The 14,060-nt window shown below is 31.9% G+C and overlaps 5 protein-coding genes and 1 long non-coding RNA gene across 7 annotated transcripts; 3 read left to right on the top strand and 3 right to left on the bottom strand.

Annotated features, from left to right (window-relative positions):
- The first annotated feature begins 83 nt into the window (after positions 1-83).
- LOC143340354 (uncharacterized) lies at positions 84-3,032 on the top strand. The gene is made up of 6 exons (XM_076762193.1): positions 84-464; positions 772-864; positions 922-1,255; positions 1,368-1,555; positions 1,627-2,621; positions 2,704-3,032. The coding sequence occupies exons 1-6, from the start codon at positions 412-414 to the stop codon at positions 2,985-2,987; spliced, it is 1,947 nt and encodes a 648-aa protein (XP_076618308.1). The 5' UTR covers positions 84-411; the 3' UTR covers positions 2,988-3,032.
- LOC143340355 (transmembrane protein 135) lies at positions 2,997-6,828 on the bottom strand. The gene is made up of 9 exons (XM_076762194.1): positions 6,256-6,828; positions 5,721-5,851; positions 5,228-5,354; positions 4,971-5,125; positions 4,632-4,887; positions 4,377-4,544; positions 4,168-4,308; positions 3,936-4,102; positions 2,997-3,753 (listed from the first exon to the last, which is right to left on the bottom strand). The coding sequence occupies exons 1-9, from the start codon at positions 6,400-6,402 to the stop codon at positions 3,639-3,641; spliced, it is 1,407 nt and encodes a 468-aa protein (XP_076618309.1). The 5' UTR covers positions 6,403-6,828; the 3' UTR covers positions 2,997-3,638.
- An 879-nt stretch (positions 6,829-7,707) lies between these two features.
- LOC143340652 (uncharacterized) lies at positions 7,708-8,499 on the bottom strand. Its single transcript, XR_013079471.1, has 3 exons — positions 8,168-8,499; positions 7,931-8,064; positions 7,708-7,857 (listed from the first exon to the last, which is right to left on the bottom strand). It is a non-coding gene; the product is annotated as an uncharacterized LOC143340652 (long non-coding RNA).
- Positions 8,500-8,693: 194 nt separating this feature from the next.
- LOC143340650 (mitochondrial potassium channel) lies at positions 8,694-10,721 on the top strand. 2 transcript variants are annotated; one of them, XM_076762861.1, is made up of 3 exons: positions 8,694-8,878; positions 9,016-9,264; positions 9,424-10,721. In XM_076762861.1, exons 2-3 carry the CDS (start codon positions 9,082-9,084, stop codon positions 10,198-10,200), a joined length of 960 nt encoding a protein of 319 aa, XP_076618976.1. In that variant the 5' UTR covers positions 8,694-8,878; positions 9,016-9,081; the 3' UTR covers positions 10,201-10,721. The 2 variants fall into 2 exon arrangements, with proteins under 2 accessions (XP_076618976.1, XP_076618977.1); XM_076762862.1 differs by lacking the exon at positions 8,694-8,878 and having other exon boundaries at positions 8,957-9,067; positions 9,104-9,264.
- On the bottom strand, positions 10,253-11,751 carry Sgt1 (suppressor of G2 allele of skp1). Its single transcript, XM_076762863.1, has 5 exons — positions 11,604-11,751; positions 11,407-11,517; positions 11,088-11,289; positions 10,804-11,003; positions 10,253-10,721 (listed from the first exon to the last, which is right to left on the bottom strand). The coding sequence occupies exons 1-5, from the start codon at positions 11,643-11,645 to the stop codon at positions 10,614-10,616; spliced, it is 663 nt and encodes a 220-aa protein (XP_076618978.1). The 5' UTR covers positions 11,646-11,751; the 3' UTR covers positions 10,253-10,613.
- Positions 11,752-12,193: 442 nt separating this feature from the next.
- On the top strand, positions 12,194-14,025 carry LOC143340649 (uncharacterized). Its single transcript, XM_076762859.1, has 5 exons — positions 12,194-12,384; positions 12,614-13,015; positions 13,094-13,298; positions 13,382-13,597; positions 13,670-14,025. The coding sequence occupies exons 1-5, from the start codon at positions 12,315-12,317 to the stop codon at positions 13,917-13,919; spliced, it is 1,143 nt and encodes a 380-aa protein (XP_076618974.1). The 5' UTR covers positions 12,194-12,314; the 3' UTR covers positions 13,920-14,025.
- Positions 14,026-14,060: the final 35 nt, after the last annotated feature.

The raw sequence follows: 14,060 nt of genomic DNA, 5'->3' as shown, positions 1-14,060 counted from the left end.
ATTTACTAATTACGCCTTCCCTGGGAATAAATTATGACCTTTTAAAGTTTAAGAATCTAGTATAGACTCTTGGCAAGATTCAAGGATAGTTTTTGGAATCATGCAATGCCTCGTTAAATAGTTATTAACGAATATCGGAAGTTGGAACATTTACGGCTGTATCACCGTCTTCTTTGATCATTAATTTCAAGGGCCGATTTTTCAACGCTCCACGCTCTAATTAAATCAGTCAATTAAATGTCAGTTTGTCTTTCTCGGTTCTCCGAAAGTTTGGAAAGTTGCGAGAGCTCACGTACGTGCGATTTGGCCTAGTGTGCGATAGTGGAATGAGGAGACCGGCTACATTGTGCTACGGACACGTCCAACATTTAATAAAAAGTTTCTCAAGTTTGTGATTGCACGTGAGTAAGTATGGTGCTTTCTGTGAAAGAGGAGGGCATGAAACAAGTTCCATGGTTTTCACTGTAAGTAATTCTGTAATAATGACTGTCGATCATAAATATTATCACACTTAATTTCGTAGAAAGTAGTCGTAAAGTAACCTTCGTGGGGTCATTTCGAAGATTTAAACTCCATACTTTCACATTCCTAAATTATGGTTTCTCAAATGCCTTTTTACGAATGATTTTCGAAAAAAAACCATTTTCACTTTTTCATTTTACTCAAAATGTGAAAAGACATTTGAATACGTTTGTTCAAATATTGTGAGCATTACGTACAAGTGTTATTATCTTAAGATTTTCGTTTAAAAGTTCAATTTATATTCTATAGAACCGAATGGTATCAGGTGTATAAACAAATTTATTCGAATGACACGGTTGAGCAAACCAAAGCATGCGATACGTTGCTTGCATGGAAAGCAAGGTAAAGTAATATTTTATCTTTATTTATTAAACAGTAAACTAACAGAATGAATTTTAGGATGCCAAAATTACCGTTAGGAGTCGATTGTACACTTTCGATCGTGCAAGTGTGCCTTAGAGACCGTGAATGGTCACCCAAGATCAACAATGGGGAGTTGCCAATTAGTTATGAAAATGATTTGTCCCTGATGTACTCTACCACTATAATGAGATTTTTAAATCATATATCTAACATAGGACACACAAAGCACACGTCGTTGTTTCAAATTGCCAAACAGCTAAATATCCCAGAATGGATAGTGAATTTGAGGCACGATACTGCTCATGGACACGAATTGCCATCCATAGGTGTATTGAGAATAGCTATAAATATATTATTAACTTGGTTGCATGTAAGCATTTATTTTTTTAGCGATGTACAAAGTTCCTATCTGCACAACGATTTTGAATGTAATTTCTTGTTTCCATATAATCTATCGATAGGATTAAATGTTATGTTTAAAGGAAGAATATTGGGCAACCGAAGTCAAAAGAATGGAACAATCTGTTGTCACTGCAGAGTCTGTAAAGGAAGTCGAAGAAACTGAAGAGATACAAGAATTTAGTGACTTGATTGAACTTTGGACTGCTGTTAATTTGTATATTCATGCAGGATACAATTTAGTATCGGATATTCCAGATCCTCGACTCAAGTACATATAAATTTCAATTGCGACATATTAATTACAATGCATTTGTAATGACAAATTGATCTTTTTATTAGGGAAACATTACAAGATCTGCATTTGTACGCCGCCTCCTTGCTGCAACAAAATAACGAAAACATAGAAAACGATAAAGATAACTATACAGAAATTGCTACCGATGGTATAAAAAAGGACAAAAAATACAAATTAGTGACAGCAAAACTCATTCTTCTGTCCGAAATCTCTAGATATCTTAATAAAAAATCCATCCCCAATAAGAAGGATATAGTTTACAATGCACTTGTCAATTCGGAAGCTTTTTTACCAAGCAAAGATACTTTGCACATTTTCGTTCAAGAGGAAAGAACTGTAACTGACTTGGAAAATCATATCTTACCATTAGACATGATAACATTTTGGACAGATATTATATTTTTATTATATGAAAAGGAAATGATGGAAACCATAATTCTAGAATTACTAAATTTAATAAATAATGAACAAGTAACTAAAGATAGAAAACTGTTAGCTTCTTTATGGATAAGTTCTATATGTTATAGTTTTGTGAAATTAGATGCTGCCCATTGTATAGCTCGAGCATTGGAATACGAGTTACAAGTCACAGAAAAAAGATTACCACCAAAAACTTTTCAACTTAAAGTGAAGGAAGAAACGGATCGTACTTATCCACACCTGAAAGATGTTTTCTGGTTTAATTTATCGAGTATAGTGTTACCTTGTCTGACCGACGTAAATTTTGTTTCAAAATTTATATTAAACGCAAACGAGTTGTCTATGAAATTCATTTTACCCATGTTAGAATTAATAAGTCCAAAACTAGACGAAGAAAGAAAACAATTATTATTAAATTTAATCAACATTAGCGTGACAGGAAATATAACGAACGATGAAAATTTCACTCAATATCAAAACATTTTTACTCTCAAAGATATTTGTAATCAACATGATCATATCCTAGATTTAGATAATGTACAGAACGAATCTAAAAGTGCAACATCTCATTTTTTAACCGATGAAAAGGTTCGAACTCAGTGTTGGAAATTACCATCTAGTGAGTACATACATGGAATTACGTTTTTACTTAATAAAAGTATTTACCATGAATATCATACGAAAATTGAAATATTTTTCAGCGAATTTACAATGGGTGAATTGTCCAATTGGTTTACTTCCTTGGCAAATTGATTCCATGCAAGTTTTAAATCCTCTTAAGAAAATATCACAGAAATACAATGTTTTAGCTTTGGAGTCTGAAATTACTCCTGGAATTATAGATAATAAAGATTTGAAAATGAAAAGTCAAATTAATTGGAACAATGTCCTGAGGAAAAAGAAACGTTCGAAACGGAAATACGAACGAAGGAATGCAGACATTATAATAAATAGAGCATTAGAGACTGCAAAAAAACAAAAATAATACATTACATCCTGTATTCAAATATTTTATTTATAAATGTTCGTAGGAAATGTGAAAACAACAAACAAGTAATTCAACGATGTATTTTTATAACTTAATAAATAAATTATATAATTCTATCAAAATGTACTAATATAAAAAATTCTTCGACTACTTATTGTCTACTTTTAACTAACAAATATACATTTCTCAATATTGCAAATATCAAATGTAATTTTATACATGAATCTGTATGTACATGCTTTTACAGATATCTACAGCATAATATAATCTATACACTATTATTCCATAAAACCCACTTGTTTTAACCAAGTTTCTTATCTGGTATATATTATGTATATAAATGTATAAAAATCACAAATTAAATTCGTCGAAATATATATTTCCAACATTGCTATATTAAAGAATAAAAATTTTTGTTTATCACAATATATAAAATCTTGGCATCCTTAGTACACCCATCGTATCATAGATTGAATATTTGGTATACAAATTAGTTTTAACAAATTTCAACCAATTTAATATAATTCGTCCAAGTATCGTAAAATTTATGACACCGTTCGTTTCTTTGGTTGTATGTTTTCAACATATATAAACAACAAACATATCTATACACAAACAAAATACAATATACCTTCTTTCCAGTTCTAATTAAAACGAGTAGACTTTCTTATTAGTAGTGTTCGTTTTCCTGAGCACTTCTGCAAGATATTTAGTCGAGTGGAAACCAAATTGATCCAATGGTATTCGAGACATTACCGCTATTCTGCAATTTTATAGAAAACGTTGATAAAACCATAAAATTGTATCTTATTATTTTTTATTTTCAGTGTGTATCAGTGACACCTTGTTGTATAATGCGCACTCGATAAGAGAACGAATTTGTGATCTGCACATCTTTTCGATCCTAAAAGTGATGTTGTTTCTTAATAAGTTTATAATAATCACCTGTCACCGGATATATTGCACAAAAACTTCCAATAGGACGGTCGTAAAAGTTGTGGTTCAAGAATTGCTACATGAAAGAGTACCGCCGTACTAAAGCAATATAATAAAATTACAAATCCCTTTACTTCAGGTACTATTTCCCTTTCCACGAGATCATTCCATAATAACTGAAGAGAAATTTTGCAATAAATGTATCAAACATATGAATTGTAAAACTATCTGTAAGAGATACCTGCAATGCTTTCCACATAAAGTATAAAGCTACGGTACTATTATTGTAAGACGAAAATGCTAGACCACCTATAAATCCTGCAGGAATAGCATAATAGGAAGAATCTTTTTGTAAAAATCTCCTTAACGAACAGGATACTAGCTGAAATAAAAACTGTTGGAATAAAACACAAGGAAATAATGATATAAAGATACAGAATATAACAGTACCCTATAAAGTCCTGAAAAACCTCCTAAAAACACAGCCAAATTGAAGTTGTTTTTCTTTAAGATTATGGATTTTATTAATTGTGGTTTTTTAAGTAACTTCTTAATTTGAAAGATCAAATTAAGCAATAACTGAGCACTTAAACCATAGCCAAAAAGTTTTACACTGCCCTGCAAATAAAAATATCATTAATAAGCATTTAAAATTCAAAATTTTGTATAAACTCCTATTTGATATTTATTTATATACATAAATACCATTAATATATAATAAGCACAACCGTGAGGATGTGGGCAGGACACATGTTTACCCAGACCTTTTATTGCTTCGATAATCCTCTTATAAACTACAAGTGATTTCACGAATATATTCTGTTTACAGAGTTTGTTAGTTTTATCACGTTTCTGTTTTAAACTTTCTTTATTGCATTTAGTAACAGAACTCGGTAATATATTAGGTTGTGGGTAGTTTTCTTGAAGGGATTCAGTCTCCTCGTATTTTCCAACAACAAATCTGATAAAGAATTTACATATACATATTTAAAACTGTTGGCAATTTCGTAATTAACGCAAATGCCATAAAATAAGAGTAAATACCTAAGTATTTTATATATGGAATCTTGCTTAATTGTTTTGGATCGAAGAAAGTAAAGTAACACTGCCGTGCTTACAGCAAAAATGTACGTTTCGCCCTTTGGAATCCAAGAATAATATCCCCTGGCTTGTCCCATTCTGAACAGAGTTTCTGTTGCCTAATAAGGAATGCAATAATTAACATATTTCTGAAGTAATGTAGATTTTCATTATGATATTACCACGACGAAGAATCATGGAATTAGAACTAATATACTCACAATGTTAGATACGTATAAACATAGTAGAGTACGTCGAGATGGTCTTTCAATAAGAATAGCCATCAAACTAGACAGGAACGATGGTAGAAATGATACAGTCAGAACATTAAAACTCCCAAGTATTCGTCTGAAATATAAAGTTTTAAATAAACACAAGGACGTATTGTAAAATCATGTTTTGTAGCAAAGTGTCCAAGTTTAACATTACTCATATTTACGACGAAACTTTAACACGAAATTTCTCAAGAACAAAAGCCCATGTTAATGAACTATACGACGCTCTTATCACTTTATATTTATACCATAAATTATACCCGATCTTATCTTAAAAACAATTTCCACGCTTATGGATTCTCCTTGTAAGTACTGAATTAAGTTTTCAAATCAAGGATATTAATGCAATTTTGTAAAAACTATTTTGCATGTATTCTTTGAGTGCAAAATAACTTGTTTGCAAGTCATGTGAATAAAATTAGAATTAATTTTAACACACCTCAGGCTACAAATAAACATAGAATACGAAAAGGCACTCCACGAGAGAAAAGCGGTTGACTGTAAAATACCCGATATTGTTTTTCCGACATCCTTTTTTGTTGGCATCTTTCTTCTCATTAAAAACGTAACCTAAAAATATAAACATAAAATATTAAAGGAAACAGAAATCGTACGAGATTCATGACCTAATATCACGGCTTTTTAGTTTAATACAGGATTTCTTCATAAAAAACTCTATAAGTCATTTTTAAATTAAAAGATTGACAGGCTAACGGTTGACAAGCAAAACCATTCCCCAGAAAAATCCGTCAATACCGGACATGAAACGTTATTTGCCAACGACCATCATAAATCATTATTCGATTAATCGTAAGCGCTACGACGCTAGGCATACGTTTGAATAGTTTCTCTTGTGTTACGAGTAATTTTAGATGGAAAACAACGATGAAAAGCTGTTTTGAAATATGTTTCTACTATAGGAAAGTTTGCGTACCTATCCGTGCGAGATAAAAAAAAAAAAAAACTAAACATACTACGTAAACAGTAGAGTATATCCTGAGGCTCTCTTGAAGGGCATGCAGACCGAGACCGGCTGTTGTACTGATACAATCATCTGTCCAAGGATGCGCATATTCTCTGCAGGATGCATTTATAAAAAATTTGCTCAGTTGAGAAGGCATTCTTCGGGAATCAACGGACAGTTTCTTCCGAGAGTCGACTCTTTGATCACGGAAACGTCAATGTTGTTGTAATTGTCGCATACAGTAAAAATCTCAGAATGACACTTCTCTTGTCACTGTTTATTGTTGTTCATTTGGTACCATAAAATACTTTTGTTGGTCCCATTTTCCTGGCCGTAGCTACACATCAATTTCGAATTGCGCAACGCGAACTTAGGAATTAATCCGATCGCGAACTGACAAGGCTGTATATATCGATTAAAGATATTGAACGTGGATTAGATAAAAAAGTGGTTTGTTTTAAACTTTGGTCTCTCGATGTTGATCGTCAACGGTCGTGATCGTGCACGCAGATAAACGAATCTCACGGTGCAGTGCGACAATCCGTGCGACCTCGCCGACCGCTCGTTCGTCACTGACTAAACCAGACAGTGGTCAGTGGTGCAAAAATCTTGATTCTAACTGGCTCACGCTATCGAGCGACCTTAAACTTTTTACTTAATGACATGATAATAAAAAAAAAAAAAAAACAAGCAATAAGACAATTTTAAAAACGCGAACGACTTTGAAAGCGAAAAAGAAAAAGATCCATCATAAAATGTGAATAGAATTTTATTGCAAATTGTCATAAATATTAACGTATAATAAACATATAATTTACAATGCAAAAATTTGGTGCGCTAAGAATTGTATAAAACGATACATGAATTGTTGGACAATGCACCGAGTCTGCATTATAAATTCTATTGTTTTTAAAATGACAAATTGCTCTTTCGGTAAATTTCTGATTATAGCAACAGGGATCTATCATGTCGATTCCAATTATATCGGAACACACTCTACGACGAGAGACGGTAACTTTCTAATTGCATTTCCGACATACCGTTACCGCGAACTTGCTTGATGCGGAAGTGCGCTGAACTGCAATTACCGTGACGAATAAATCAAGTTTATTAAAAGACAAGATATAACATTCAATACCTCATATGTAGTAGCAATCGCCTATAGATAAATAATAATTATTTGACCTCGTGTATGGCATGGCCAATCGTCTGAACTTTGGAGCGTGTCCTGATACTTTGACGCTGAAAGGGAGGCCTGTTCTTACACGATTCATGCATTTGCATTATTACATAAATTATGCTCCCGCAAAATTGCCAGTCGTTACGAAAAATCGTTAAAATACACTGGCTATCTCTATCAAATTTTCACAAAGCGGATCTTCAAACTCGATTTTCTTGAAAATGAAACTTGGAATGAAATAAAGTTAACCTATGTGTTTTAAATATTTTTTAATAAGGAATTACCTGCAGCATGTCGTTCACATGACATTACATAATAAATTAATTAATAAATATTCAAAGTGATATTTATAAAAGGGTATACGTATCGCCATGATCTTTCAATCACTTTCGACAGTCCGATGAAAAAATGTTTCAGATAATTTCTAGTCAGCTGGAAATTTTATAGAGTATGTAGTTTACAATTGTCGAAAATCAAAGTTTTAAAAGATGAAGATGATCTCGACCTTTTATCGAAATCTAAGTACTTCATGTTTCGTGTCCATTCTCTCTACCCTTATATCGTTTATATCGATATACTTCCGAATAGTACATCTCTTCTTCGATCGACATGAAATTTATAGAGATCGTGCAGCCAAGACTACAATTTTAATAACAAATGAAACGTTTTAAATTTGTATTTTATGCCTATAAATGTCTATGTAACATATTAATGAGAATTGTCTAAGGAAAACAAGACGAACCATTGATCGACCTCGAGCCATATGAGGCTTTAATCACTTCCAATGTCTGTGACCTAGTTTACATATCGTATATTTGGTACGCGTATAAAGTATCATTCACTCGGTGTAAACGATGGTGAACAGAGTTAGTATGGTTTCACCGAATACGACTGAAAAAACACTTAAAGAGTAAACTTATAGGCAAAAGTGTAATTTAAGTTCAAAACGATCTCTAGGATATTATCCTTCCGCCATCTTACAATGGTCTATTACTAGTCCCGTTTGCGGCAAAATGCAAATGCATATACCTTATGACATTTTAAACGCCCATTTTAAAAGAACATAACTCCATTCAAGTTCAATATTTTCCAACTAATAACGTTATTTTCTAAATCTTAGAATAAAACATGGATCATATACCTAGTAAACAATTTGTTGAATAGTTCGTTATTTTCAACGATACATGGCGCTTATTTTCGATCTCAAACCCCCTGGTGCTAAAACGCCCAAGTTTGTCGATTCCGAATCGTATGCCGTTGACGTGAGGTCGGATTTCAGTTGTTCAAGAGCGAGAAGGCAAATATGAGCCTTTCTCTCTCGATTCCCACGAGACAGTCCGAAATTACTTCGGGCAAGTCAGCCCCCCAATTGTCCTTCCTTTCTCTCTACCTTACCCAGTTTGATCGCCCACGTAATTAATTAGAATGCAGTTACATGACTCTGCACTCGACGGTGAGTAATCGGGTTTCAATTAATTCCCGTTGTGGCGCTGTGTACATTAAACCTCCGTTCACGCGATAGCGTAACGCAATAATACTTCTTAAGAGATGTCTACAGACTGTAATATTTGAATAAAATCACTGATTTAGATTCTATTAGTTTTTATATGATTCAAAAATATATATATATATATATATACATGTATATATATATATATGTATCTATATACAATGGCAGAAAAATTTCGATCACTAATAAGGGTTATAGCAAACGAAATAAACAAACACCGGTTGTTTAATAATGCAACTTTAACAATCAATAATGTTACTGGAAGAGCACAAGAAAAGTTAAGTAATATACAAAATGTAGTTGCTTCAAAGTACGATGTTATTGCAAAGGTATTGTATTATTTTTAAATCTTTTTATATACTTTTGTATACTTAGTTTAATAAAAATTTAGCGATTACAATTCGTAACGAATTTTCTATTTTACTATTTCGTAAATAATTATACATAATATGGGTAATGTTACTTTAAATTTGTTTTATTTATTTCAGCAAGTCACTAAGGATATGACTATAATACAAAATTTAAATGCAGCAAAACTAGAGCCAAGTCCATTGCCAAAAAAAGTAGTTAAATGGATGCAATGGTATCAGCAATTAACAGGTTTGGATTCAGTCGAGCTTGCTAAGCATCAAGTAATTTCAGCACAGGACAAATTATTTAAGTGTCAAGATGAAAGGAGGAAACTGAATCGTCAAGCAACAATAATAAATGATAAATTAAAGGAAGTGTACTCGGAATTAATTCAGACTAAACGAGATGATCCAAAATATGTGCAGCTGACAATTATAGAAAACAAAAGTTTACAAGAACATGCAAGAATCATATCGCAGCTTAATTTATTAGAAAATGATGAAAAAGATCATTTCACCCAATTAGCAACTGCTATAAAAGAATATCATGATAGCCAGACAATGAACGCGCAAAAGTATAAATATTTGTCTATACTTGCATCTGCTATATTAGCAATCGTATCATTAGCTGGTTCAATGATATACAATAATAAAAGAATAGCAAATGTCAGAAATGTTATAGCAGAGGCACAAAGAAGTAATGAAAGTGCTCTTAAAAGTAATTTTCAATCACTAGAACATAATATGAATGCATGGATTTCTCAGCTTGAGAGTAAAAATAATAACATGAAACAAGATACAAATTTAGTCATTGACAAATTAGACAAAATCCTTTCCAACCATATACTACAAGGTTATATTATATTGAAATTGTGTATTGTTGGTGTATACATGATCAGAGCTATAACAGGATGAAATGATATAATAATTTACATTGAAATTTAGTAGTGGATGGTCAGTGAAGTACTTGCCAAGTGTATAGTTATTGTATTTTTGCAGAGTTCTTTTTCATTAAACTGGACAATACATTTGCATACAACTTAAATAATTGTACAAAAAATTTAGTTGCATTTATTATATGTAACTTTTTTTTAACTTTGCGTAAAGAACAAAGATTACAATCTACCAAAAAAATATGCTCATGTATTTAATAAACTGATAATTGTTTAACTAATTAATTTTTTGATACACAATGGAATACCTGCAGTGTAGAAGATATTATATTACATATATGTATTGCAAACATATACGAAATAGTTTTATTAAAAATAAATTCAAATTATTTTGTTAAGTAGTAAGTAATTTAAATAACAGTTATGTTAATTGGTTTACACATTCCAAGGCTTCCATTCCATACCATTTGGTGGTTTTCTTTCAACTTTCCCTTTGCCTACTTCAGACCAGTTAGTACTTAAGACTGTACCACCAGACTCTTGCTATTTTTAGAAAGATTACAACATTAATAGTTCTTGTCAAACTTTCAGTTCTATCAAATCCAATTAAAATTAAACTACTTACAAAAGATTTATTCATTGCACGCTTAATTTCGTCCGAGCTGTTGCCATATATTTGTTGAAACAATGCATTTAAAGCAGCTTCTCCTTCTGGTATCTCTTCTGCCTCTTGTTTTTTAATTTCTATTTCCATCTTATTCCAATCGCGTGGCTTCTTACAAGAAGTAGGATATTTTGGTGGTTGGTTACCAGCTTGTAGAATTTCTTGAAAAAATATAGTTTTGTTTCGATGTTATAATTTACAGCAAACATTACACAAAAGTAACCACAGTACACAGTCTAGTTTACCTTGAGGTATAGGTTGCGGTAAGCTTTGTTCGACTGGGTTTCCATCTAAGGCATTCCATCTAATCCCATCTTGTTTCTTCAACTTGATTTCTACTTTAGATGGAAACACTTTATGCATGCACTGATCTGGTACTATGGGATAAGCTAAATCTAACTCCAGACTATATTCATTTCCCGATGGTAACAAAGCAGATACGCTTAACTGAAACCAAACAAAAGATTATATTATAGATTTACTTTCGTTAATCTGATCCGTAAATACGTTGCATAGACTCTATGATAAAAATAGACTTTTTCTACAATCAACCTATATTTTTACCGTGTGTTTCTCACAGGCAACTTTAACGTTTTGTGCATTCTTCGTAAGAATCGTAACTATGACATGGGTTTCCGTTTGATACCAATCGTACCTTGTTTTTGGAATTGGCATCTGTAAATGTACGAAATTTTTATCTGACGTTTGGACATGTTTGTTTTAATCCTTTTCCTTTCATGATAATTAACTGTAACGCTTACTTCATTATTGTATACTCGAGTAGAAGTTTCTTCGCTAGCCATTCTGGTTTTGAATAATTATCGTCAGTCTAAATCATTTGAAAATTTAACACAAAATTCGCGAGCACCTTACTTCTCGAAAGTTCACGAAAACTACGTGCCAGGAGCGTAACAAGTAGTACCAATACCATAAAACCGTGATCAAATAAACACTTGATAACATAGGATAGTTTTTTTAAAGATTTGATAACTATTTCGAATATATTATAATAGATATAGCTACTAATAATTCTGTAATAAGCAAGCGTAAGGGTTTAAAAGTAAAATCAAATAATTTCAAATATGTATTTCATAATTGTTTATAGCTAATCAGAGCATTCAAACTGAACGCACCTATAATGTCACCGATTGAACTTTTAGTCATGTTATCATTAAAACATGTAAATTTTCTTCGTAAGTTTGAACTTTAGTATAATAACAAATTACGAGACGTTACCAATAAAATACGGAATAAATCGCGCTGGAAATAGAATAAACGTCTTGTTCTAAAATAAGCGTACGACTTTACTGGAGATTGTTTAGAAATTCAACCAAATTGAATTCACTTCCGTCGAGGCATTTGTGAACGAACCAATTTCCGGGGCGCTTAAATATTGTCAAGAACGTTTCAAAATTCAAAGAAAACGAATTTAATGTGTTAATAAAAGGAAGCAATAATAGTTCTCGTAGAAGATGAAACGACCGATCGAGGCAGTTATCGAAGAAGTGATTACAGATCCATCCAAGGTTCAACCGATCATTGGTATTAAATATACGTTCATTAAGAACCAATGTAACTAAGTTGACGCGTGTTCTGCACTTCTTTTAATAAAATAATGCTATGAAATTATGAGAAAATATAATTTTTCGACAGTTTGAAATGAATATATTTTTAGTGATCATCAATTGTTTCTGTAAAACGAACTTTAAAGAAACTACTTTCTGAATTTGCAGTGTCGTATTCAAGTATTTTATCAACAATCATTTTACAGTTAATTTCCAAAATGGTGAGCTTAAAGATGAAGAAGCCAAGAAGATGTCGTGCGGTCTGTTTTATGACGAAAAGAAAAGGAAATCTTGCTTGGCTCTGTCAAATGGACAGATTGTTTATAGAGGTTATAAACCCGACATGAGTAATGATTTAATGCGAACCATGCTCGTTTTACATAACAGAGAAACGGGAAAGGTCAGGCTTGTTCAAGTTGAACGTTGGCAAGTGACTCCGGTGCTGGAGAAACCAGTATTGGATAATAACAAGATCACGGAAGATGACAAAATTGCTACGTTAAACAAAGAATTTGGTTCGAAGAAAGTAAAACGAAGAACAGAACAAAATGAAAAATTGAGAGTGAATGTAGATTCTGTTAAGGAACAGTTAGAACAAACTGTATCAAGTAAGAAGTTGTTTGTTCAAAAATTTAGGCATTATAAGGTGAATTAATATTAATGTACATTAAAATGTTTCCTTCCAGATGTTGATATCGATAGGACAGATTTGTCGATACAGTTACCAGACAATGAACTCATAATGAATAAAGCTTTGCCAGAATGTAATAGAAGCGCTACTAGTGTAAATGATGTATATAATGCATATGATATTATACCAGAGAATAAATTGGAAACCTTGTATGAAAGAGCTGCAGAAATTTTTAATGATGATACCATAAGTTTAGAGGGGTATATTTTTGAAGATTAAATGATTTTTCTTTAAATATTGTTAGTTTTGGTGTATGTTAACTAGTTTTTTGTTACATGCATAGGAAATCAAAGTTCTTTAGTAGAACACTGAAATATATACAGTCTGATCCAGACAATATTAAGAAAGCAGCGTTCCTAGTTTATATACAATCAGTTGTGGCATGGTTAAATATGCCAATGAAAGATGCTAAGAAGCGAGGCATCGAAGTTTGTCCAGCTTCTGCAGAAGTGAATTTGTACATAATAGAAACATATAGTGTTCAGAGTACTCATGGAAGGTATGAAAATATACATAAATATAACAGACATATGAAACTGAATTTATGTAACCAAATTAATATAATTTATAGGTTGAGACCAACCAGTGTAAAAGACAAGGGAGTAATACATTGTATGATTTTGGCTTTGATAATTTATAACTTTGTACTTGATATGGAATTATTTGCAACGATATTTAATCACCGGATGGGCTTGAAGAAATTAACTGACCTTGCCAAAATCATTGGCGCTGTACCCAACAAAGAGGACAAAAAAATTATCACTCTAAAAGTTCCATTGCCACCGCCAGTATCTATTATAAAAAAGGGAAAGAAAAAGTAGCTGTAAAAAGCGTATAATATTTAATAGAATATCATTTTACAAATAATGTATTGTTTAATGTAGTACTATCTGATATCGTAAGGAACGAATTTTTAACTTGAGTAAAAGTCTGTTTATAAATAAAGAACTGTTTTTATAATT

This window comes from Colletes latitarsis, chromosome 3 (genome assembly GCF_051014445.1).
Source record: "Colletes latitarsis isolate SP2378_abdomen chromosome 3, iyColLati1, whole genome shotgun sequence".
Lineage (NCBI taxonomy): Eukaryota > Metazoa > Arthropoda > Insecta > Hymenoptera > Colletidae > Colletes > Colletes latitarsis.
Note: the sequence above shows the minus strand (reverse complement) of the source record. Positions and strands in the feature narration are given on the sequence as shown.